The 25,204-nt window shown below is 37.2% G+C and overlaps 1 protein-coding gene across 3 annotated transcripts in view; it reads right to left on the bottom strand.

The window, feature by feature from the left end:
- Positions 1–25,204, bottom strand: part of LAMA2 (laminin subunit alpha 2) — a 614,868-nt gene that overhangs the window by 220,330 nt on the left and 369,334 nt on the right. For all 3 annotated transcript variants that reach the window (XM_047859508.1, XM_047859510.1, XM_047859509.1), the window contains exons 18-22: positions 24,277–24,363; positions 16,058–16,269; positions 9,319–9,425; positions 3,134–3,314; positions 149–285 (exon numbers count right to left, since the gene is read on the bottom strand). In XM_047859508.1, coding sequence (XP_047715464.1) covers positions 149–285; positions 3,134–3,314; positions 9,319–9,425; positions 16,058–16,269; positions 24,277–24,363 — 724 coding nt within the window. The remainder of the gene's footprint in view (positions 1–148; positions 286–3,133; positions 3,315–9,318; positions 9,426–16,057; positions 16,270–24,276; positions 24,364–25,204) is intronic.

Below are 25,204 nucleotides of genomic sequence, written 5' to 3'. Positions count from 1 at the left end.
TCAGTATCTGCAATCACTCTATACTGTTAGTTCTATATTGTTTTATAAGGTAATATTGACTTTTGAAATTCCCAACTATAAAGCTTTCACAAAATAAAAAAAAGTTTTGAAACATTCATTACCAGAGAAAATTAAGCAATTAACTCACCTTACAACCAGTGGTGATGCTGTGGCCCCAGGTGTTAGGTGCACATTTAGAACATTTTTCTCCAATGGTATTGGGAGGGCAAATGCACTGACCAGTCTTTGGGTCACAATTATTACCCAGATGGGAACAATCACAAGCTTCACAAGTAAAAGGGAAAAAAATAGTAAAACAGTAAAAATTTAATAGGAAGTGCTGAGTTTATTTCTCTTGGTTTATTTTCCATATTATGGTTAAAGATCCTTGAAAGTGAAAACTGACCTCATTCATCTTTTATATCACAGAAAAGTGTTTTTCACAGAGATGATCAATAAATTTATGTTGTATTTCATTTAATGATTTCAAAAGGTAAAATATTTTTAGTTTTCAACTAAGTTTAAAGAAACAAGTGGTATATCAGATTCTATGCTAACCATATCTAGATACTATAAAGTTTAAAATTTTGTTTCTATAGTTATTTCAAGTGCATAACTAAATTTTCTATCCTGTATAGATTAGTATTTCCTTCCTGTTTATGACTATGATTTATAATAAAAACCAGTAATTAACAGGCTTCTTAAATTCAGTATATCATGTATGTAGTTTAATAGTCACACATCAGGACATTTCTGTTTTGCAAAAATTAAAAATAACTGACTTATGTGACCCTGTGTGTGTGTGCACATACGTGTGTGTATGAAGGTATTTTTGAGGTTTATTTACCACCTGCTTTGTTCTTTTCAATAGATTTTTCATTTTCTTAGCTATGATATGATATATGAAGAATGAAAATATCTCTATCTACTGCACTTTCTCAAAGAATACAAAAATAAGATTTGAAAAAGAAAAAAAAAGAGACTTCAGAAGAGCTTCAAAGTCATCTAAGATGAGGAATGTCCACTACTGATTAGCTATAGTTGACTCAGCTACTGACTCAGCACTGAGTATATTTCAGTACAGTGTTTCCAGCTGAAGTGTAAGCAAGGAAGAAACACCACCAAGTATTCAGATTCAAACAGAAGACCAATGTTACAAGAAATTTTTCAGTTGGTAATATGATGATGAAATCTTTAAATGAAATATATTTAGAATATTTGATTAAGTTCAGTTTTTAAGGGATCGCAATTATCATTGCCTACAGCATACCAGCTGTGAAGAATGTTTAGCATAATATTTGACATCAATGCCAAATAAATTTTACCTGTTGTTTTTGTTATTATTGCCATTGATAATTTGAAGTCAAAGGATTTGTTTTATACATACCTTCATTAAGAAGAGAAACAGTTCATATTATGTTCAAATTTATGTGCTAAAAAATGTCTTGGGACAGTTCAAATTGTTACTTGCAGACAGAAATTCTCTACGCAGTTCTTCCATGGGATCATAAAACTGAGTAGGGAGAAGACCTGAATAATTAGCTAGTTTTCCCCTACCCAAATGGAATGTTTACCACAATTCAGAATACTAATAAACATTGCTAATGATAATAACAATGATAAACACTTACCTGGTGTCTATGTGCCAGGCAGTATTCTAAATATTTTAGAGCCATTAACTCAACTAATTCTTACAAAAACCCAGTGAGATAGATACCATTCTTAAGTTAATAGACAAATTTTGCAGAGAGACAGCAAGACCAGGTCATATAACTAGTTGTCCGTGGAGCCACTAAACTGATCCAAGCTATTTGGTGAAGTTATACCCTCAACCATAATGCTATCCTGCCTGTTTGGGACTGATTTTTGTCTGTTTCTCTGGATTTGAATGCTACTAAGTCTGCATTTCTAATGTTATCATCATTGCATAATTTTAAATAATGTTGTTTGTCTTATTTATAATTTCTGGTAGTGAATATACTTGAGTGTATAGCACCATTTTATTAATTCACATTAAGTGAACTGTTAGTAAGAATTGGATTTAAAGAACAGAATATTTTAAAATCCAGCTTTATATGTTTTAGTGTATATAGATGATGACTCAGGGATCACATACAAATTCTTAGAAGATGTACAATGATAACATTCAGAATAACAGAATGGCTTATCTTTGCAATAAAAAGTATATATTGAAATTGATTGAGAATATCTATAAGATACTCATTTTTAAAATAATTGGAAATATTACTCCTGCCACTACTTACATACATTTGCAACAATAGTCAATAATAATGTCTTAAAACCTTATCACATATTTATCATGGTACCGAGAGTAAAGGAGTATCATCAGTGTTAAATGAGTGAATTTAATAAGCAAAGGTGATACTCAACCTAGTGAATGTTGGGATAAGGGTCAATTCCAAATTAGTAGCATATAAATCAAGGTAATGTTCAATCTTCATTTTCATTTGTAGTATGCTAATTCCTATTTTCTTACTTCATGATTTGTGGGAAGAATATGAGAATATTGCTTGAGAGAAATCATGGCTAGAAACCTTCATGTATTTCCCCAAGAACTAGCAAATACCTAGTGCTAATCTGTTTCTTTCTAGGAACATCATAGTTTTCAAGGCACATGAAAGTAGATGAAAAGATATTTTTTGTACTAGAAAAAGATATTAACTTCTCTGATCCTTGTACCAATTTTGCACTAGGAAAAGAGAAAGTTGAACTGTATTAACTTGGGAATGAAGTTTAAGCTTCGAGAACACTGGCAAAAGAAAAATTGAACATTTGACTTTCAAGCTACAGGAGCCCTTGAGTGACTGACGGGCTGACTGGCGGTCACAGACAGGAAGGGACACAGCAGAATTGAGATCTGCTGATGGATTTTTTATGGAGTATTTGCAAGCAGTTATTTACAGTGCAGTGTTTCACCCTGCAATGTATTCCATTTGTTAGTTTATTTAAAATAAGCATACTTTACTTACTCAGTTAAATATTTTGGATCATATATTTGTTGTCAAGGTGCCCTTCCTTTAAATCTCTGGGAACCTGCAAGAATGAACTCCTACCGCTGCAAAAATGCTAAAACCAGAGAATGAATGTGTAGGGCTTAGTCTTATTTACAGACCTGTGCAGCCTCCTTCTTGGAAGTTGAAATAGCCGTGAGCACAGCGGTCACATTTCTTTCCTGCTACTCCAGGTTGGCACCAACATTGACCACTCTCTTCACAGTCAAATGACTTAGACCCAAAGGAATTGCAATTGCAGGGAACACACCCCCTTCCGGATTGTAGGCCGAAGGTTTCAGGCTGGCATAGAAAAGGAAAGAGAAAAATTAAATTTAAATCAACTAATTCATTATGAAACAAGATGCACAATGCCAAAAGAGGAGGCAGGAAAGAGAAACCAATGGGTTATCAAGGTTCATCACTGATGTTATGACAATGAGGTTGTAACTTCATCTAATGGACCTTTTCTACGATATCCAAAAAGAAGAGTTCAATTACTTTAAAATTTTATCAGAATTAATGGTAGAACTAGGGCATGATCCTTTTGTCTGTTTTATATTCACCAGCCTCTTCCTATGCCTCCCAAGATTTTAACAGTGATGTAGAACTAAGCTATGGGTGTTACTAATATTTTAATTTAAAAATTTACTTGCTTCCTTCCTAATAATCTGAATTGATTACTTTGAAATCTTATGAACTCCTTCTACTTGTTAAACATGTTTTCAATGTTATTGACCAGATGCCTACAGTTAAAATAGATGTTTTTCCTTTAATATTTGATCTAATTTTTGTCCTCTCTCCATAAATACTTCTGATCATTATTCTAGGGCTCACATTATAAATTTAACTTACAGGTTTATGCCTATGCTGACAAAATAATTGGTTTACAAACATATAGTTTCTTGGGTTTCATTTTAACAACTGAAATTGATTTGCGAGAACACACATCAAAGCACCAGATTAGATAGATGAAAGGAAACTTTCATTCTCTGATGAGTTATTCCTAGGCATATCTTTTATCTGTTTACGACAAATAACTTTCTATGATCGGTTTTCATTACTATCTTTGGTTTGAAATACACGTTATATGACCTAGAGGGCCTATTTTAGAAAGTGTGGATAAATTAAAAATTACCTCTACTAGAAAAATGAAAAGCGCATATCCTACTTAAAGCACATCAAGATTGTATTTTAAAATATGAAGTATGTCACATTATTATGATATATTAATCTGAAAAATTAGTCTCAGTAATTACTTCTTTGTAAAAATAATTCCTATTTTAGAATATTAGACTTAACCATTACTTTCTGGTAGGAATAAATCTTGCTATTTAATACAAGCCACACAAAGAGAAATGAATAAGGCTTGTTACATATTTTCACCATTGTTAACAGTATGAAAAATAGTTCTAGAAAACAAAATCACACTGAAAATTAGTCTCTTAATATGACTATAGCTAAGAACAGTGTTGGTTTTTAAATATAAAAGGGGTCGATTGAGTTCGATAATCATTTAATCTTTGTATTTACTGCTGACTTTATTTTTATTTCCGGTTCAAATTCAGATTTGACCATATTATTAAAGAAGAAAGTGTGTTGTGTATTGTACACCTGAAACTAATATAACACTGTATGTTAACAACACTGCAATCAATATAAAATAAAAAATACAATAAATAAAACAAAAAAGGAGGAAGGGAAGATTAAAACATATGATATTTTTATTCATAAAAAATTAGCTATAAAATTCTAGATACCTGACCTAGAGAAATAAACAGAAATTCGGAAAACGGTTAAAGTATGAGCATGCCCATTACAGTATTATTTATGAGAGTAACTGCAGAGGCACTTAAATGTTTAATGTTAGAAAAAAAAAGTTGAATAAATCAAATTAGGATACATTCATGCTATGAAATAATATGCAATCATTAAAATCCTGTTTTGAAGCAGTTTTAATGATAGGAATATACTTAAGATATAGCATTATGCAAAATTTCAAAAAGCAGAATACAAAATCATATATACACTATGATCCCAATTATATACCTATAATGACACACATACTGCCCCTCAGACACAAATATAAACATGTATACATAGAAAAAAGACTAGAACAACTATATTAGTTTTTAAAAGTCTGAATCATAGATGTATTTGAATTTCTTATGCAAAGTATTTTGCATTTATTTCCTAAATTTTCTTGACTTAGAAATATGAATCAGAGACAGTACTTCAAATTCATCGTTATTTCCTAAATTTTTCTTCACTTGGCATGTGTATATCTTTAATGGATATATTGATATAGTATTACATGAACTTCCAAGTCATAGTTAGTAAGAAAATTCCAAAGTTCATTATGTAAAAAAATATGTACAAAAAAAATCTCTCTGTCATACATTTCAAATATTTAAATAATGTAGTTTTAAAGAATTGAGTAATACCAAAACAAATAGTAACAAACTTCACTAACAAAATTTTACTAAATTTGATGTACAAAATTTTATTTCAGAGGCTAGGGAAAATCTCTGTGGTAAGCAAATTCAAGAAGGAGATGTTCCCAGTCTGTAATCAAGATTAATGAGGTAAAACAAACATGGGAGACAGTCCTTATCCAGTGTCGCTGGAAAGCTTGATAATCTGTAAATTATTTTCACTTGGGCTGATAATAACAACAGCACTTAACGTATTGTGCTTGCTGTGTGCTAAGCACTGTTTTAAAGCTCTTTACAAATAAGAATTCATTGAATCTTCAAGACAATCCTGGGAAATAGCTATTACCATCACCTTTATACTGAGTGGGAAACCAAAGAACAGAAAGGTCAAGGAATTTGCCTAAGGTCACCAGCTACCCAACTGTAGAGTCAGGGTTTCAAGTCAGGCAGCCTGGCTCCAGAGTCTGAGCTCTCTCCTCTCACACATACTGTCTCAGGGGAAAAATGGTCTCAGGACAAAACACCACCTTGTACAACAGGGCTGTAGGGTATGTAGGAAAAGGCCATGAATGAGAGCAGAATTTCTGCTAAATTTATATTTTGGAGACATTTTGATCAGTCTCTATCCCTTTCTTTTACTTTAAATATATGTATCTGTTTTTGAAAAACAATTTTTAAAGATTTCTTCATCTAATAACAACAATGGCAACAACAGTAATGATACCTAGCATTCACTAAGAACTCTCCAGATGCGTGCCTTATGTACTGTTCCCATGACAATCCAGAGCCCGCCACGGAGGTGCCCGGGCAGGTCTCCCTGCGAGAGAACCTGCAGCGAGTTGGCTGATTGACACCCTCTGGTTTCCACTCTTGTGGATCCACCGGAGGAACCCACACCAGGTCATGCTTCTCCAGGTCAAAGACTGATTACAATAAAGTCCAACAGTCTTTCTGCCCAATCCAGGATTCCTCAAACGGAAAACTGGTGCTCGGGCACTTCCGTTTGGCCTGACAAGCATTTGGCATTTTGGCAAAATGCACAGAATGAGGCTTTTCTGCTCGATCTTTCCTTCCCTTTCCCCTTTCACATCAGTCAGGCCTGCACTACGGCAGGAGGCTCCCTGTATACTATGCTCTCTTCTCCTTCAACTTTCATAGGCATTTCCCCCAGTCAATCTCTTCATATTTGCTTCTTGGAGGATCCAGGCTGTTAGATACCCTATGAAGCGGGTCCTCTGACAGATGAAGAAGGTACATTACAGAAAGACTTAAGGAACTGTCATAGCTAGGAAGTGGTGAGGCTGGGATTTGACCCGAGGCAGACCAATACCAGAACTAATTTTCTTTTTTTTTTTCACTATAAATTTTTTTAATGTTTATTTATTTTTGAGAAAGAGAGAGAGACAGACTGCAAGTGGGGAAGGTGCAGAGAGAGAGGGAGACACAGAATCTGAAGCAGGCTCCAGCCTCTGAGCCCATCAGCATAGAGCCCGATGCGGGGCTCAAACTCATGAACCACAAGATGATTATGACTTGAGCCAGCTGGATGCTTAATCCACTGAGCCACCCAGGCACCCCAGAACTAATTTTCTTAAAATGCCAATAAAGAGGGACGCCTGAGTGGCTCAGTTGGTTGAGCGTCCAACTTCGGCTCAGGTCATGATCTCGTGGTTGATGGGCTCGAGCCCCACGTCGGGCTCTGTGCTGACAGCTCAGAGCCTGGAGCCTGCCTCAGATTCTGTGACTCCCTCTCTCTGCCCTTCCGCCAACCATGCTCTGTCTCTCTCTGTCTCAAAAATAAAATAAACATTAATTTTTTTTAAAAAATGCCAATAAAGAGCCTAGAATAATGCATTCTTTCTCTTTTTTTTCTTTTCTACTCTGTTACTTTTTACTTTACTCTCACTTTCTTCTATCCCTTCCCTGCTCCCCCCCACCAAGCTGTGATTCCACACTGGTAAGTCTTATTTCCTGTCACTCTGCAACATGGCCCTGGACCTAATCTTCTCTCTTTCCTCCTCCTCTCTCTTCCTTCCTCCCTTTTGCTCTTACTGCCAGTATTTTTCTTTTGTCTACTAAGATGGGGGACTAAACTTCTGTAGTAGAAAACATGCTTCCTTACTTAGTGTATGTGGTATACATGCAGTGTGTGTGTGACTTGTGGTATATACGGGCAAGCTTATGATGTGGCAAAGTAACAAAGCCATCCATTATGATGAAATGTGAACAACCCATCAGATCAATGGGCTGGATTTTCTTGGGAAAGCCACTTTCTTTGCTAGATTTGTTCATTCACAGAAGTGAGTCTGTTCGGAGGTCTGAAATTCCTTCCACCTGTAAGATCACAGCTTTCTACAAATAAACTTCTACATATCCATGGGAAACTGAAACTTTTATGAACCTATGAACTTGAACATACTTTTAAAAATACATAGACAGGGGACACCTGGGGGGCTCAGTTGGTTAAGCGCCCAACTTCAGCTCAGGTCATGATCTCAGGGGTTTGTGAGTTCGAACCCTGTGTCGGGTTCCATGCTGACAGCTCAGAACCTGGAGCACATCTCGGATTCTGTGTCTCCCTCTCTCTCTGCCCCTCCCCTGCTTGTACTCTGTCTCTGGCTCTCAGAAAGTGAATAAACGTTAAAAAAATATTTTTAAAAAATTTAAAAAAATACATGGACAGCTACTTTCAAAAGGCAAAGCTTTAAGCAGGAATGGTCTAGTGTTTACATTTGCAATTGTGCACACCGAGCAACCGTTATTTGGTAAAAATGCCATCGGGAAAGGTCAGCGGCAGCACACGGAACACAGCATGCGGAGGCATGAGCCATGCAGCGCCTCTGGGATTACCGGAGCTGGGGGCCGATAGGCTCCCCGAGGGCACCCGCTGGAGCTGCTGAAACCCCACCTCTGAGGAGGCCCCAGCACCCGGTGCGCTCTCTGTGACTGCTCCTCCTGTCGGTGCACCTGCCTGCTGAGGTTGCAGTGTCTCCCTACGAAGCCAGATTTACATGCACATCTTCCTGTAATATCACACTGTGGTGTCACAGAACCAACGAGACTGCAGTCACATAACACACAGAAGTGCTTCTCTGGATCCCACCACATATCGGGCTTTAAAAGCCAACAGAAAAAGAAAACAAAGAAAACAAAGAAACAAAAGAGCATTTGGTATTATTCAAGAGATAGAGGCAGAAGGTATTTCCAAACTTAGTACAGAAAGGCCAGTTTGCCATCTGAGAAATGCTCGTTCGGTTTAAGTCTTTATAATCCAAAATACATTTTTATAAGAAGTAGGTAGTGCAAATCCATCACTCTCGTGGAGGAATCTCAAGGGGTTTGCCATACTGAAGGCAGGGCAAAATGTTCAGGAACGGAGAGCAACATGTTGTGAATTTTGTTTCATTTTACAAAAACGGTGTATATAAAACTATGTTGATTAGCTTCTCTACTGAAAACTTTTCTGAAGTAGAATGCTCCCTGTAACTAACTTGTCAACGATAGAACTAGAACAAAGTGTTTGCTAAAAACAAAGGGTGTGACACATTTCATTCTGCCAACAATATAAAAGCAAAGAGTATTTTACTCACTGCAGATTGAGATTAAATTTATAGCTTCTTTGTTTCAGAAACATCTGAATTACAGTAAATATTACACAAATTTGCTGCCAAGGAAATATAGGTTGAAGGCCAAATGCTAGTGCACAGCAAATTTTGTTCTATCTTGGAAAAACTCTCCAATGATCACAGTGATTGTACATGTAGGATTGTATAATCCTGAACTCCTCTTTCAATATACTCATATGTATGTCGTTGAAAGCTAATGAACATTTTCAAGGAGGAAGTAACTCATGGCCAGCTCCTACTCCTTACCTTACACTCATCACACCGCAGTCCTTGCACATTAGGTTTGCATTCACACTGTCCTGTCCTAGCATGGCAACTCTCGGACAAGGAGCTGTTGACATTACAGCGACAAGCTGCAAAGAGAAAAGACATCTTTGGTTGGGAAAACATTTCTAACAGTCTTAATAGGCTTGTTAAATAATAATATCTCCCAGATGGTAACATTGGCAACTGAGTTTTAGAACACAATGTTTTCATGGTGACTGGGTGGCTCAGTTGGTTAAGTGTCCGACTCTTGGTTTTGGCTCAGGTCATGATCTTGTGGTTTCATGAGTTCAAGCTCCACGTCAGGGTCTGCACCACTGATACAGATCCTGCTTGGGTTTCTCTGTATCCATCTCTCTCTCCGTCCTTCCCCAATTCATGCTGTCTCAGTCTCTCTCAAAATAAATAAGTAAACTTAAAAAAAAAAGAATGTTTTCTGATTTGCTAGGTGTTCCATTAGGCATTATATCCTTTGATCCTTACAACTTTACAAGCTGTGGAGATGATTCACGTAAAGCTATATCACAGTGCCTGGCACATCAGATGATATTAAAACATTAATGTAGTCATTGTTATTTTGATTTTGAGAGTGAATATTATATATTGTACCTAGACACACACCTTTAAGATTAGAAAAGTATGTAAGACAGAAGAGTTAAATAGACATTTTTTCCAACAAGGATATCAAAACGGCCAACAGGCATGTGAAAAGATGTTAAACATCACTAATCCTCAAAGAAATGCAAATCAAAACCACAATGAGATATTACCTTATACCTGTTAAAATGGCTATTATCAAGAAGACAAGAAACAACATATGCTGAAGAATGTCTTGAAGACTGACTCTTATACACTGTTAGTGGGAATGTAAATTGATCCAACCACTTTGGAAAACAAGGTGGAGGTCCCTCAAACAATTTGAAAATAGAACTAGCATATAACCCAGCAATTCTACTACTGAGTATATACTTAAAGGAAATGAAAACAGTATTTTGAAGAGATATGTACACTCTTATGTTCACTGCAGCATTTTTCTCAGTAGCCAAGATAGGGAAAAATCTCAATGTCTGTCAAAGATGAATGGATAAAAAAGATATGGTATATATACACAATGGAATATTATTCAGCCATGAGAAAGGAGAATATCCTACCATTTGCAACAATATGGATGGACCTTGTCCACATTACGCTAAATGGAAGATGTCATATAAAGAAAGCTAACTACTGCATGATATCATCTAGATGCAGAATCTAAAAAAATTAAACTCATAATAAAACAGACAGTAAAATGGTAGTTACTAGGGGATGGAGGATTGGGGGGTAAAATTGTTTTTGTTTAGGGTACACACTTGCAAGTAGTAAATAGTGAATGGTAAATGAGCTACAGTGCTCTATTACAGTATAAAAATGTAGACAATATTGTACTATATTGTGCAAGGGAATAAATATCTCTACAATGATCATCGTATTGCAATATATAAGTATATCAAAGTAAGATGCTGTGCACCTTATATTTACACAATGTCATATGTCAAATATTTTCAATTAAAAAGTATATAAAATGAAGATGCTGTTTCAAGCGTATTAGGAATATAGCATTATAATTTTTAAAAATCACTTTGTTTTACAATTTGTATACTGTTTCCAATATATTTGGTTTAAGTAATCTTTTATCATTTCTACGTGATGAAGCTGTTTGATGCTATCCTGAAACATAATAAATCAGTCTAACAATTAAAGGGACTTTTCACAAATAGAACGTAATTAATGACGCACCCTACAGGTGTACTTTAATGGTACATATAATTGCATTGACACCAGAATAAATATGTGAGTAGGAGATGACAGAAAAATTTAGAACATTCATAGATGGTTTTGGTAAATTTTATCCAATACCTCATGTCTTTGGATACTTTGTTTGAGCACAACTTATAACTACATTGTAAATAGCTCCTCCGTCAGCCTATGCTATTTTCCTGTTCCCCTGGCTCAAGGTTCTACTTAGTTCTACTGCTTTCCCAAAAACTGGATGATTTTTCTCCCAGGGATTTGACCTTTTGTGTCTGCTAAGTGGATACATGTTTGGTGGCCATTGAAGAATTGACCTTAGCTGCAGTCTCCAATTCCTCAGACAATAGCCTAAGCATACTCCATAGCAGGGGTGTGAGAAAAGACTAAGAGAAATACTTTTTGTAAATGTCTACTTCACTTGCCACTAGAATTGTTGTATATGCTTTCAATTTCTTTTTAAAATTAATTAATTTTTATTAATGTTTTTTTAATTGAGTATAGTTGACATATAATGTTACATTAGTTTCAGGTGAACAATGTAGTGATTCAATTATACATTATATTATGTTCATCACAAGTGCAGCTACCATCTGTCCTCACATCCCTATTACAATATACTTTCACTTTCCTTATGTGAGTCTCATTTATATTATACTTCAATTTTTTAAATCCCAAATAATTTAGAATTTATAAGTCCTTTTTTCTCAGGATGAGAAATATAGGATTAAATTTACCATAACTTAACGTAATCTTAAAAATAACGAAAGCAGTGACAGGATACAAAATCAACATACAAAAATCTTCTGTACACCAATAATGAAGCCTCAGGAAGAGAAATCAAGTAATCGATCCTATTTACAATTGCACCAAAAACCATAGGATACCTAGGAATAAACCTAACCAAAGAGGCAAAAGATCTGTATTCAGAAAACTACAGGACACTTATGAAAGAAATTGAAGAAGACACAAAGAAATGGAAAAATGTTCCATGCTCATAGATGGAAGAGCAAATATTGTTAAGATATCTCTACTACCCAAAGCAATCTACACATTTAATGCAATCCCTATCAAAATACCAACAGCATTTTGCAGAGAGCTAGAGCAAACAATTCTAAAATTTGTATGGAACCACAAAAGACTATGAATAACCAAAGCAATCTTGAAAAAGAAGAGCAAATCTGGAGGCATCATGATTCCAGACTTCAAGCTATATTACAAAGTTGTAGTCATCAAGACAGTATGGAACGGGCACAAAACAGACACATAGGTCAATGGAACAGAATAGAAAATTCACAAATGGACCCACAACTATATGGTTAACTAATCTTTGACAAAGCAGAAAAGAATATCCAAGGAACAAAATCTCTTCAACAAAGGGTGTTGGGAAAACTGGACAGCAACATGCAGAAGAATGGAATTGGACCATTTTCTTACACCACACACAGAAATAAATTTAAAATGGATGAAAGAAATAAATGTGAGACCTAAAACCATCAAATCCTAGAGAAGAATATAGGTAGCAACCTCTTTGGCATCAGCCATAGCAACTCCTTCTTAGACACATCTCTAGAAGCAAGGGAAACTAAAGAAAACTCAAACTGTTAGGATTTCATTAAGAAAAAAAAAACCTTCTGCAGCGTGAAGGAAACATTCAACAAAACTAAAAGGAAATATTTGAAATCGGAGAAGATATTTGCAAATGACATATCTGAGAAAAGGTTACTATCTAAAATCTATAAAGAACTTACAAACTCAACACCCAAAAAACAAATAAGCCAGTGAAGAGATGGGGAGAATGAATAGACAGTTTTCCAAAGAAGACATAAAGATGGGTAACAGACACATGAAAAGATGTTCAACATCACTCATCCTCAGGGAAATACAAGCCAAAGCCACGATAAGATACCACCTCACACCTATCTGAATGGCTAAAATTAACAACATAGGAAAAAAGTTGGTGAAGGTGTGAAGAAGGAACTCTCTTAAACCAATGTTGGTGGGAATGCAAACTGATGTAGCCACTTTGGAAAACGGTATGAAGGTTTCTCAAAAAGTTAAAAATAGGGGTGCCTGGTGGTTCAGTCAGTTGAGTATCCAACTCTTGATTTTGGCTCAGGTCATGGTATTATGGTGGTGAGATGGAGCCCCATATTGGGCTCTGTGCTGAGCGCGGGGTCTGCTTAGGATTCTCTCTCCCCCTCTTCCTCTGCCCCTCCCCTTCACCTCTCTCTCTCTCAAAAAAAAGTTAAAAATAGAACTTCCCTATTATCTAGAAATTGCACTACTAGGTATTTATCCAGAATATACAAAAATAATGATTCAAAGGGACACATGCACCCCAATGTCCATAGCGGCATCATCAACAATAGCCAAAGTATGGAAAGAGACAAAATGTCTATCAACTGATGAATGGATAAAGAAGATGTGGTATGTATATACAGTGGAATATTACTCAGACATAAAAATAACGAAATCTTGTTGTTTGCAATGACATGTATTATGCTAAGCAAAGCAAGTCAGTAAGAGGAAGACACATACATGATTTCACTCATAAGTGGAAGTTAAGAAACAAAACAGATGAACGTAGCAGGGAAAGGAGAGGGGAAAACCATAAAAATAGACTCTTAACTATAGCGATCAAACTGAGGGTTGATGGAGGGAGGTGAACAGAGGGATGGGTTAAATGGGAGACGGGTGTCAAGGAGGACACTCGTGATGAGCACCGGGCGTTTTATGTAGGTAATGAATTCTACTCCCAAAACTAGTATTACACTATATATTCACTAACTGGAATTAAAATAAAAACTTGAAAAAGAACCCACAAAGGCAATATAAAGTTTTAAGTGGCATTTTAAAATGAAATGTAGGACACAAACAATAACATAAATTTCAAAAGCAAAATACATTTCTTTGTAGTGGTGTACTTTTCATGAGCAAATCTAGAGGCAACTAAAATAATGGTTTACCATGAATTTTCTTTTCTTGAGGTTTACTACCTATGCACAGATAAACTAATATACGTAAGAAAATTATCAAAATAAGTATATTTCTTATATTTTTATATGTTAAAGATCATTAAAAACTCTAATCTTTTCTATATGTCCTTCATAGCAAGTGGTATAAAAACGTAATGGTTCAAAATGTTTCTATACCATATTCTCCTATGTGTTCTTATGCCACAGATCCCCAATTTATCACAATAAAATGAGTGGAACAATGTCTCCTCAACTTGATGGAGGGGCTTAATGGAAGACGGAAAAGGAGGTCACTAAACAATGAACACAGCTCTAAAATGAGTGATCCACAGATACAACTACTATGAACCCTGCTACCAAAGGCACTCCTCTCTGTGAGCATCCCAGGCCCAAGCGGCGCACTGGACACTCTCTCTGGGCTGGATCCTTGAAACCTCACAGAAAATCATGACCCTTTATGTAAATGAGGAAACTGAATCCCAGTGAGGTCAACTGTCTCGTCCAGGGTCACATGGCCAGAAAGTGTTGATCTTAGATGATGTCTTTGAATGAGAGAACTGCTTAAGTCCCTTATGATTTTATACAGGTAAAGTGTGCTTCTGTGCCTGTTGGAAATCTTGCCTTTAAAAAAAATACTGGGGCACCTGGATGGCTCAGTCAGTTGAGCGTCTGACTTTACCTCAGGCCTTGATATCATGGTTCGTGAGTTCGAGCCCCGTGTTGGGCTCTGTGCTGACAGCTCAGAGCCTAGAGCCTGGAGCCTGCTTCGGATTCTGTGTCTCCCTCTCTCTCTGCCCCTCCCCTGCTTGTGTTTTCTCTCTAAAACAAATAAATAAACTTAAAAAAAAACTTTTAAAAATACCAATTTACAGGCGATATCAACAGATGCTTATCGTCCTAGAGAGTGATTTCTTTTTTGTTTAACCAACTGTGATTTGCAAATGACAAAAATCTGGCACGCATCTTCCAGCCCTATGAGGTTGGTTATTGAAGTGGGGTGTCCCACCAGGTCTTTGGTGTTTACAGCAGAGACAGTGAAAAGACTACATTTCTAGCGGTCTCTATAATTTTGCAGGTCGTAGGTCCCAACTGAGTGACTGGAAGGGCCCCTTCTTACGTAATGAACTTGACAGAGGGAAGTGTTGGCATCATAACTGGCTCTACCTAAAGATGATGGCGGCAGGTGAAGTCAAGGATGGCACATAAAATACTTGGGTGCTGACACGGATTCACATTCCACTGGACTCTGCACCACAAGGTTTCCCTTGCATATTGCACTACTGCGAATACAAAGCATTATTTGATTTTATGCAATACTGAATAATGAGGCCAGGGAAGTGGAAGAAACAGGAGATGTGCACTAATGAACACAGACGAAGCCCTACAAGAGCTAATTTTGTGAAAGGAAACACAGAAATATCATTCTGTGAATAGTCCCACGGTGAAGGTCAATCATTCAAGAATTATAAATGCCAGTGTGTGGAAATATGGGCACCTATTATGAAATACAAGAATGTAGAGTTCACATATGAAAGCATAACAGATTAACACCTCCAGACAGGTACTAAAGAAATAATATGGACAAAAATTCATTTGAAGAAAATGACTACAATTGAAACAAATAATAAGGATAAGTGGGACTTACCTAGTTTTTCTAAATTCTTCTCTCCTACCATGGACACAAGTTGATTTTAAAATCTTCCTTCCACATGTAAATAAAGATATGTGCATCCTTTGAAAAACAACACTCTGACAATGCAGCTATTTTCAAAGGATTTACTCTATTAGTACAAAGAAATATTTTAGAATATGCAGACTCTGTGTATAGGCTGTGCATCTATCACACATGTATTGCACATAATTTCCTACCCTCCAATCCCCACTCAAGAACTCATCAGCTGCTTTGAGGTGCAATGCATCAATTCTGTCAGAGGCGTCAATAGTTCAGGACTTACGCTGACAGTTCTTTGCATCAACTGCGTCTCCAAAATATCCATCAGCACAGAGCTCACAGTACCGGCCTGTTGTACCTGGCTTACATATCAGACAGGAGCCAGACAAGCTGTCACAGCTGCCAGGGATGGAGAAGTCAAGGTTGTCATTGCATTGGCATGGCTGACATGATCCTCCAGGTACAGAAGGTTGTCCAAAATAGCCTTCTGCACACCTAAGGGGTAAAATTTCATCAGTGAGTATTTGGGAGGAACTCATAAAGCCCATCGGAAGCAATGTTTATATACTTTTCATACTACCCTCTCCCAGGATGATATGTTTTCCTTTTAAGTGTTCCTTTTCTCAAATGCAAGGTGATTAAAAAATGTTTTTCTATAACTGCAGTGTAGATACAAGATGAAATCCTGCCAGCCCCACTAGTAATTAGATTTCAGCCAGGAAAAAAAAAATCTTGTCACTGGCACTGAAGACGAGACCAAAGCATAATAAGAAATCTGCTGCTGGCACTCTAGAGGAATCCAGGTCCGTGTTGGAAAGCCTTTGTAGTGCAACACATCATATGTATCTACTCCAATTGGTTGTTTTCTGTACAAATATGTAAGGTTCACACTTTTTGTTGTTGTAGCAAAAGCTTGTTATGAGGAAACAGGCTTACAAGGAAATTCAGCAGTGAGAATTCAGAATTTATTAAATAGAAAATTGTGACTCAAAAGATTCTCATTATTATTCAGGTGGGGGCTGTGGGTATCACTGCATTACTAATGGGTTTGTATATATTTGCATATGCATACAGAGGCAGATTTTCACGGAAGAACCTTTAGCGAGAAGCAGGTATGCGGGCATCCTATGTACGTGCCGTAAGGTGATGCTTAATTGTGCCCACAACTCATATTAGCAACCGGTAGGTCTCTTGTCTTAAGGACTAGATGCTACTCTACAATATATTGGAAAAACAAGTTTGTTTATTTATGAGGCATAGCAGAGGAGATTTTTTAAATTATATTATCAAAATTCCCTTCATCCATATGTTGTTTCAAAATGCTACTCAATGTCACAGATGCACAGATACACGCTTTTAGGAGGCATCGATTTCTATTCTGCTCTGCCTTCTCTTTCAGTTACATTTGCTCATGCTTCATATTAAGCCACACTTGTGAAAGGAGAAACAAAACAGTGCATCTATAGGCTTACAGTCAGGCTAGCTCTGTCATCTGTCTTGTACAGCAAGGATCAAAATTGAAGGGGAACAAAAACAATGTGGGGGAATATAATTTCAATAGTCCACTACTTTTATGCTCATCTACTCACGGACATAGAAGTCACTGTGTAGAGAAATGCTCTCTACCATTCAAAATAGAAATGATTTAAATCCATTACATCATATGAGGATATTTTAATAACATCGCAATTATGGGGCAAAGTCATTAATCACTTTACATTTTCTAGAACATGTGTAGGTGCCATAATAATCTTGCTTTATAGAGAATTAACCTCTTATCATAATTTTTTAAAATGAAATTGCTAGGTTTAATTATATCCACAAAATATGGTATAAATTGTGAAAGTCATGGTGTTAATATTGCTTGGAAGAATTCTGTCACCCACAAATGTAATTGCTTATTAATTATCTATTGTAAAATCTGAACTACGTTTTAGTACATAAAATTTCCCCACAATCCCTTCAGAAGCGGTTTTCCATAGGGCTAATAAGAAGGTACTTTTGAATTTTAACCCAATTCTCCTTGCCTTACTTGATATTCAGAGTTTATGATCACATCCACATATACTCACATCTCATTTTGTTTACCATTAAAAGAGTGGCTTTGCTCCACTAGAATAACAATATACAATGATCATTATCACAGCCAACGAAAACCCATTATTTTCAGCTCACTTTCCTCAAAATGACTTACTGCCCTCAGGAGAGATGGCATTATATAACAAGATCTAGGAATTTTTCTTAACATAGATACCAATTAATAAGTCCAAAATTTTCCCACAATGAAGAGAACCTTTAGTTCATGAGAAAATAATTGCAATTAAGTAGAATAACTGAAGAAGCAGCCTTTATTTTTTGTTGTAGGACATTAAAGAAAGCTTATTGAATATACATGACACATAATTCATATGCCAGGTTCTATTACCAGTGTATGTATGTGTGTGTTTCCGTACGTAGAATAGTAGTAGCTCTAGAGACATAAAAATGTTTCAATAGGGATTAAAAAGTAATTCTAGGGTCAGCGAATATTATACTGCTAATTATATAACTTTTGTTAATAATAATAATGTTTTATAGTCCGATCAAGTTGGATTCACTTAATTAAAATTAGTGTGAATGACAGCCCTTTAGACCTTGCCAGTCTCTCGGATTTTCACTCTACACAAACGAACTGTAATTTGAAATCTCAGATTGTCTCATTTTCATACGCAAGGCAAAATGAGGATATTTTTTTAGCACAGTTTATTGGATTCCTTGCTACAGTTAGATATCCTGACAATACAAAGTCACTGTTCTTTCCACATCTGCTAACTTTTTTCATATCCAATCGCAATATTTTACAAAAAGACTCTCTAACGTAATGAGATTCTAGATACCACAGGCAATTATGTAAAATGGTTCTCTCCACTGATGACTTAGGAACAGTATTAGAGCAAGATGGGAGAGGGAGAGAGAGGACAGCAAGAGTGAAATGACAATGAGAAGCCAGAGCAACACTGGCAAGAGTTCTCTTGCTCTGCTCCATCATTTTTACAGTAACTTTTCCCTAAAATATGCTGCCTCTGTTCCCATTATCTATATACTGAAAACAGTGCTTCAATTTCTCTGAGCAAAATAGAAAGGCTCTTGCTCTTTTCCCCTCCTGCCCCCCCCCAAACACCTACTGAGCACTTCATCATGAACATAAACACGGCACAGCCTTTACACTGCAGTCTGTAGAGAAGAAAGATGAGCTTAAAAATGTGGCAGAGAGCTACTAGAGAGAAGCCAATGTTCTTGTGAAAACACAGAAAAGGGCAACCAACTCAGATTAGGATTCATCAAGGACACTTTTGGGGTGATAGAGTTGAATTATTTTTTTAATGTTTATTTATTTTAAGAGAGAGAGAGAGAGAGAGCAAGGAAAGGGGGGAGAGAGAGAGAGAGAGAGACAGACAGACAGACAGACAGACAGACAATCCCAAGCAGGCTCTGCACAATACAGGGCTCATTCTCAGGAACCTGACCTGAAATCAAGAGTCAGTCGCTTAAGGGGCACCTGGGTGGCTCAGTCAGTTAAGCATCAGACTTCGGCTTGGGTCACAATCTCATGGTTCGTGAGTTTGAGCCCCACGTCAGACTCTGTGCTGACAGCTCAGAGCCTGGAACCTGCTTCAGATTCTGTCTCTCCCTCTCTCTGCCCCTCCCCTACTCATACTCTTTCTCTTTCAGGAAAAAAGAAAAAAAGAAAAAAAGAGCCGCTTAATCGACTGAGCCACCCAGGTGCCCCTAGAGTTGAATTTTAAAAGTTGAGCAGGGTTAGTCTCAGGTGGAGGAGTGGAAGTACTCTGCAGTCCTGTGGTCAGAGGGAACAGTGTTGGCAAAGGCACAGAGGGAGAGTGGCTGGGGTATAAACGGCAGGGCTTGTGTAGTAACACTGGATTCTTAATACCTCCCAGGTGATTGAATCAGCTAAGGACTGAATGAGTTTGCCAACATACATGGCTCCTTACTGAAAATTAGAAAAAAAGGGTTCTTTCTGTCATGTGCAGAAAAGTGAAGAGAGAGTAGACGTACTGAGCACCCTGGACTCTAGCTCCCTATCTCCCCCTTCGCTGAGGACTTTTGTGCAGTATACAAATTGCCCAACCACATAGGAGCAGACTTTGGAACCTTCCTTGGAGTCATAATTTTCCTAATGGTGTTACCATGTTAACTATGACTGTCTTGCTTTTTTAAATTTCTGTACCTCCACACGCTCCATCTGAACCTCAAGGGTTCAAGGTGATTCAGGCATGAGTAGAAATTCTCATCAGCATAGTGGTAATAGGGCAGTTAGACTCAATTCAGAGGAATTTATGAAGCAGAGAATATCTAAATAAGATTTGGGAATTGAAATTTTAAAAGCAAAAATAAACTTTTCTGACCTAGAATATGAATCATGTGGATAAAACTGTAGGTGTATTTTCCAAATTTTAAGATATTAGGTTGTAATATCCTTTGTATTCTCAGTGGCCATTGTGAAATTAGTCTTGACATTGACCTCTCTCCCCTCACTTGCGAAGGAGTTGTTAAAATCTGGGCAGCTAGGGAGGGGACAGGGTTAAAAGGGTCCACATAGCTCATTAACTTTCATGTGGTTCTATGTATCCCACTGGGCCAACTTGCCACAGTCTTTTTAAGTGTCTTTCCATTAAGTAGAATATGTTGCTGAGGCTACAAACTTATTCTGAAAGTAGCTTGGTGCCTAGGAGAGAAGGTGTCATCAGCATTTAGCTCACTTTTTCTCCATGTTCTTTTAAATTCCTCTTGATGCTCCAACATTCATCCCTTTTTGCCCTTATAGATACTTTCTCTTATTTTTTCTATTTTTTTCCTCCCCATGACCAGACGATAAATATCCAGAATCTTAGCAAGGTGCCATGGTGAATACCTCATTCCCTTAACCTCACTTTTGTTTTTCTTTTGTTTAAAACATTCTTTAGAGGAAAGAACTAATACTTGAAAGTACAGGTGCTGTGACTCCAAGCAAGTTTCTGAAAAGTGTAACCAGTGTTCTACATGTTATAGAATATCAGTCGATATTTTAAGTGAATAAAAACTTGCAAAGGCAGAATCAGACCTATAAATACGGAGGACACACTGATGGTTTCCACCGGGGAGGTGGGTGGGGAGACAGATAAAATAGTGAAGGGGAGTGAGAGATACAGACTTGCGGTTACGGAATAAGTCATGAGGACGAAATGTACAGCGTAGGGAATATAGCCAATGGTACCGCCATAGTGTTGTATGGTGACAGATGGTAGGCACACTGGCGTGAGCATAGCATAATGTATAGAGTTGTTGAATCACTGTGTTGTACACCTGAAACTAATGTAACATTGTGTGTCAACTCAAAAAAAGAGACTAGTCAATATTTTGTCACATCTTGTTTTGCCGTCCTCTTGTTCATGATTGTTTTCATTCCCTCAATTCTAGCAGCAAGACCATTGTGCTACATGACTGAGTGAAGGGGTCTGACAAGGACCAAAGCAGAAACACAGGAATCTTCTGGACTTTGGGCTCTAAAAATCACCATTTCTATGAATGTGGCCCTTCCTGCTGTAGTTCATCCCCCAACAGAAAATGGCATGAAGTGGGAAAGGCAGATGGAGGAGAAAGGATGAGAATAGAGTTGGTGGGTCCTAGGGTGGAGTGAAAGCAGCAGAGTGAGTCCTGTACCCCCACAAGTGGTACAGTGGTGCCCAGTGATTAGGTCTGAAGGGAAAGGTGGTCAGGAGGACAGGAAAAAGGAAGAAGTCAGAAGAAATATGCTTTGGTGAACTACTCAGGACTGATTGGCTCACCATCTGTCCTTTGCCCCAAACACACACACACACACACTCATAGCCAACACACACACAGATACACACACAGAGACACACATAACTCATAACCAAACACATGCACACACACAGACATACACACACACACACACAAACTCATAGCCAAACAGTGACACCCACACACAAGCCACACCCACACTCATTCACTCAAGCATTCAAGCTTCTTGGTACTAAGTAAACTTGTTAGAACTTTGGTTCAAGCCTGGGAGACGGGGAGAAGAGAAAAAACACAAATTTTTACAATTGAGAAATAATTGGTATATAACAGTGAGAACATTTAAAGTTTATGTGACTGAGATTATGTTTCCAAGCTCTCACAGCTCCCACATATGGAGATTTGGTCTCAAAATAGAAATTAAATTGAGATAAAGAATATAAAATTATAATTCCTGTCCACCTGAGATACATTCTTACTATAGATTTAAAAAATCAGGAATTTAGGGGCACACAACATTAGAAAATGCTGAGTTAGAGCATAATATATAGACTTGTTGAATCACTATGTTGTATACGTGAAACTAATGTAAAGATGTTCATCAGATACACTTCAAGAAAGGAAAAGAAAAGGTTTAAACACATTAAACAGATTTCTTCCATCCAGGACATGTCAGAACTTTCAACATGCTAATAGGCACTTTTACTTGTGTGATCACAGAACTCTATTCCAAAAACATCTACGGTTTGGGAAACACTGCTCCAGTTCTCCAATGCTGATTTTATGTAGATGATGTGCACAAACTGATTACACCAATCAGTTACAGAATGGGTTTGATTACAAGATTTTCAATGCAACCAGTATCTCCTTTTTACTCTGACCCTTATTCTCCCCTCCTTCTACTTCAGCCTGAACATCCCCAAAAATGTTTCTCCTAATATTTTGGATCCATCTAATAATGGACTTTTAAGCTCATATAAATACAGAGAAATGAGAAACCCTAAATATTCCTGAAAAACCCTAACCCAAATTCTGGCTAGAAAAATATAATATTCCATCTTCCGTATAATAACAATTTAACATTATTTTGGCTGAAAAACTTGGAGATAAGATATGCCATTTGATAAGCTATGTATGCCCATTTCCATTTTCTTTTTAACCAGAAAATCATGCTTACTGTGAGGTATTTCCTTCCTTGGTAGTTTTTATGATTCAGATTAGAACTGTCTCCAGAATACAACCATTCTTATCCACATGAAATATGTGAGCTGCTTGAAGGTGAGGGTGGTATAATGCATGTGTTTAGATCCTATGTCTAGTCCCGTGTCTGGCACATGGAGTTGCTGAACTGACGTTTGTTAAATAAAATGTAGAATTTCAAATTGTAGGTGATTCAAAAATTATCGTCTGCTATGTATGGAAAACACAGAGCATGAAGCGAAGTAATACAAATACATCAGAGACTATGGTCACCTAGATAAGTGGGATTTAATGGCATTTTATGAAAGAGTAGCTGTCATTTTCTAGTTGCTAAAAAAAAAAAAAGGTTGCCTCTAGTGACCCAAGGGGGGGTTAGGCATTTGATGTAAATCTGTCTTGGCCATGATACGTTCTGCTACCATAGTAAGTAATATACATGCGCCCTCTTTTTTTTTTTTTCTTAACACAAAGGTCTCCAGTTTCTCAGTTGCAAATAAATCATCCTTATTTCAGTTCTATTCTTCCATTACTAATTTACAGATGTTGCCATGCTCACAAATAGTACTTGTTGCTGCTGGGAACTGTCACGGGCACTTTGTCCTCAGACTGCTAGCTGTTGACTAAATCCTCTCTGGGTGATTGGCTCCTGCTTCATTAACTTTATGCAGCCTGGTTGAAATAGGGGGACGAAAGGACAGAAAAGGATAGGCGGAAATAGCCCTCTGTGGTGTTCGCCTTGGTGAAAGCAGGTCACTTCCTCTGCTGTCCCCACACCCCAGTGATGGCAGCAAAGGGGACTATTTTCAGTGCTAAAACCAGAGAGATGTTGGAGTACTTGTCAATGATGTCAAGGGAGAATTTTCTACCATTTTTATAATGAGACTGAAATACAGAAGAATCTTTCCTTCACAAGTGTTTCGGGAGAAAAATAATCACACAAATTACATAAAATGCTATCTATAGGTTCCACTGCAAAGCAACCTGATAAAATCACCAGGAATTAAAATACTGGCTTAGAAGTACTTAGAGGAGGATATAAATCACAATAATAAATCACATTTTATTTCTATTTTCAAATATATTTAAGGTAAATTATAGGCCACTTGCTGAACTATGAACCACACATTTAAGCCACATTTTAAGAACAAAAATCTAATTATGAAAAATAAATGGTGCCACCATAGACAGTAAGATAAATCTTAAAGTGCATGACTTTCCACTTGAGCAATACTTTCTAGGAAGACTGTAGGTTAATGCTTACCCTTTAAGATTAAAACATTAATCAAACATTCTCTGAGTGAATGGAGATTTATAGAGCAATTTCTAGAGAATAAATAAACTATAAAAACAAAATGCATTGGTTTGACACATGCAGGGAGAAACTTGATTTCACCTCACCAAGTGTGGCGGCTTTTCTGAACTAGTACAAAGGATGATAATGCCTCTGGTTTTATAGCTCCCAAGGTAGAAATCATGTTGAAAGACAGTGTGGTACAGGCTTACCTCTCACAGCGTGGTCCTGTGTACCCGACAGGGCATGCGTCACAGATCAATCCGAGACTTCGGTCTAAATGGCACGTCGGGCTAAAGCTATGTGGATGTTGTTGGGAAATAAGAGACAAGGAAGAAGCACATACACAATGTCATTAGCAGCATATTTTCATTTCTCTTTCTCCAGAACTGCTGTGACAAAAGGGTATAAGCTGGTCATTCTCGTCTCACAGATGGAGATGAGGGTCTGGCCAGTCGAGGATGAAATGACATTACTATTTCTGCAGACGTGGATGTAGCCCAGTGGAGAGCAGTAGCCTTGTGGCATGTTATTAACTGACTTTTGACTGTTGTGGGTCTGTGATCATCAGTAACAAGTGACACCACACAGTTGCCTTTTAGGGTTACCCCAGGCCCGGCAAGACACGGCATCGTATGCTTTCTAGCCAAATCCTTCTGAATTTGAAGCAGCCCAGAAAAATCTGTTAGAGATTTTGGAAAACTCAGTATGGGATCTTGGAAATAATGGTGGTTTTCTACTTTCAGCATTGGTTCCATGGGTGTGTGTGTGTGTGTGTGTGTGTGTGTGTGTGTGTGTGTGCATGAGGGCATGCATGTGTGCGAGCTGCTGCCCATGTGGACCCATAGGTCTGCTGTTTACACAGATGAAATCCTCCAAAAAGTTTTCAGGAGAGATAAAGCATGCATATTCTGCTGAAATTTACAATAAAACCAAGCAATCAAAAAAAACAAAAACAAAAACAAAAACAAAAAAGCCTTGCCATTCTACATCTTCTGGCATGTTCCAAGGTTTATCTCTCTTTTTGTACATATTTCCAGTTTGGATCTGAAGTAACAGAATGGAGCACCAAATTAGGAACCAGCACAGTAATTACAGAGTTACATGCCAGCTTTAGCCTTCAACAGCAGGTACAACTAC

This window comes from Prionailurus viverrinus, chromosome B2 (assembly GCF_022837055.1).
Source record: "Prionailurus viverrinus isolate Anna chromosome B2, UM_Priviv_1.0, whole genome shotgun sequence".
NCBI classification, from domain to species: Eukaryota; Metazoa; Chordata; class Mammalia; order Carnivora; family Felidae; genus Prionailurus; species Prionailurus viverrinus.
Note: the sequence above shows the minus strand (reverse complement) of the source record. Positions and strands in the feature narration are given on the sequence as shown.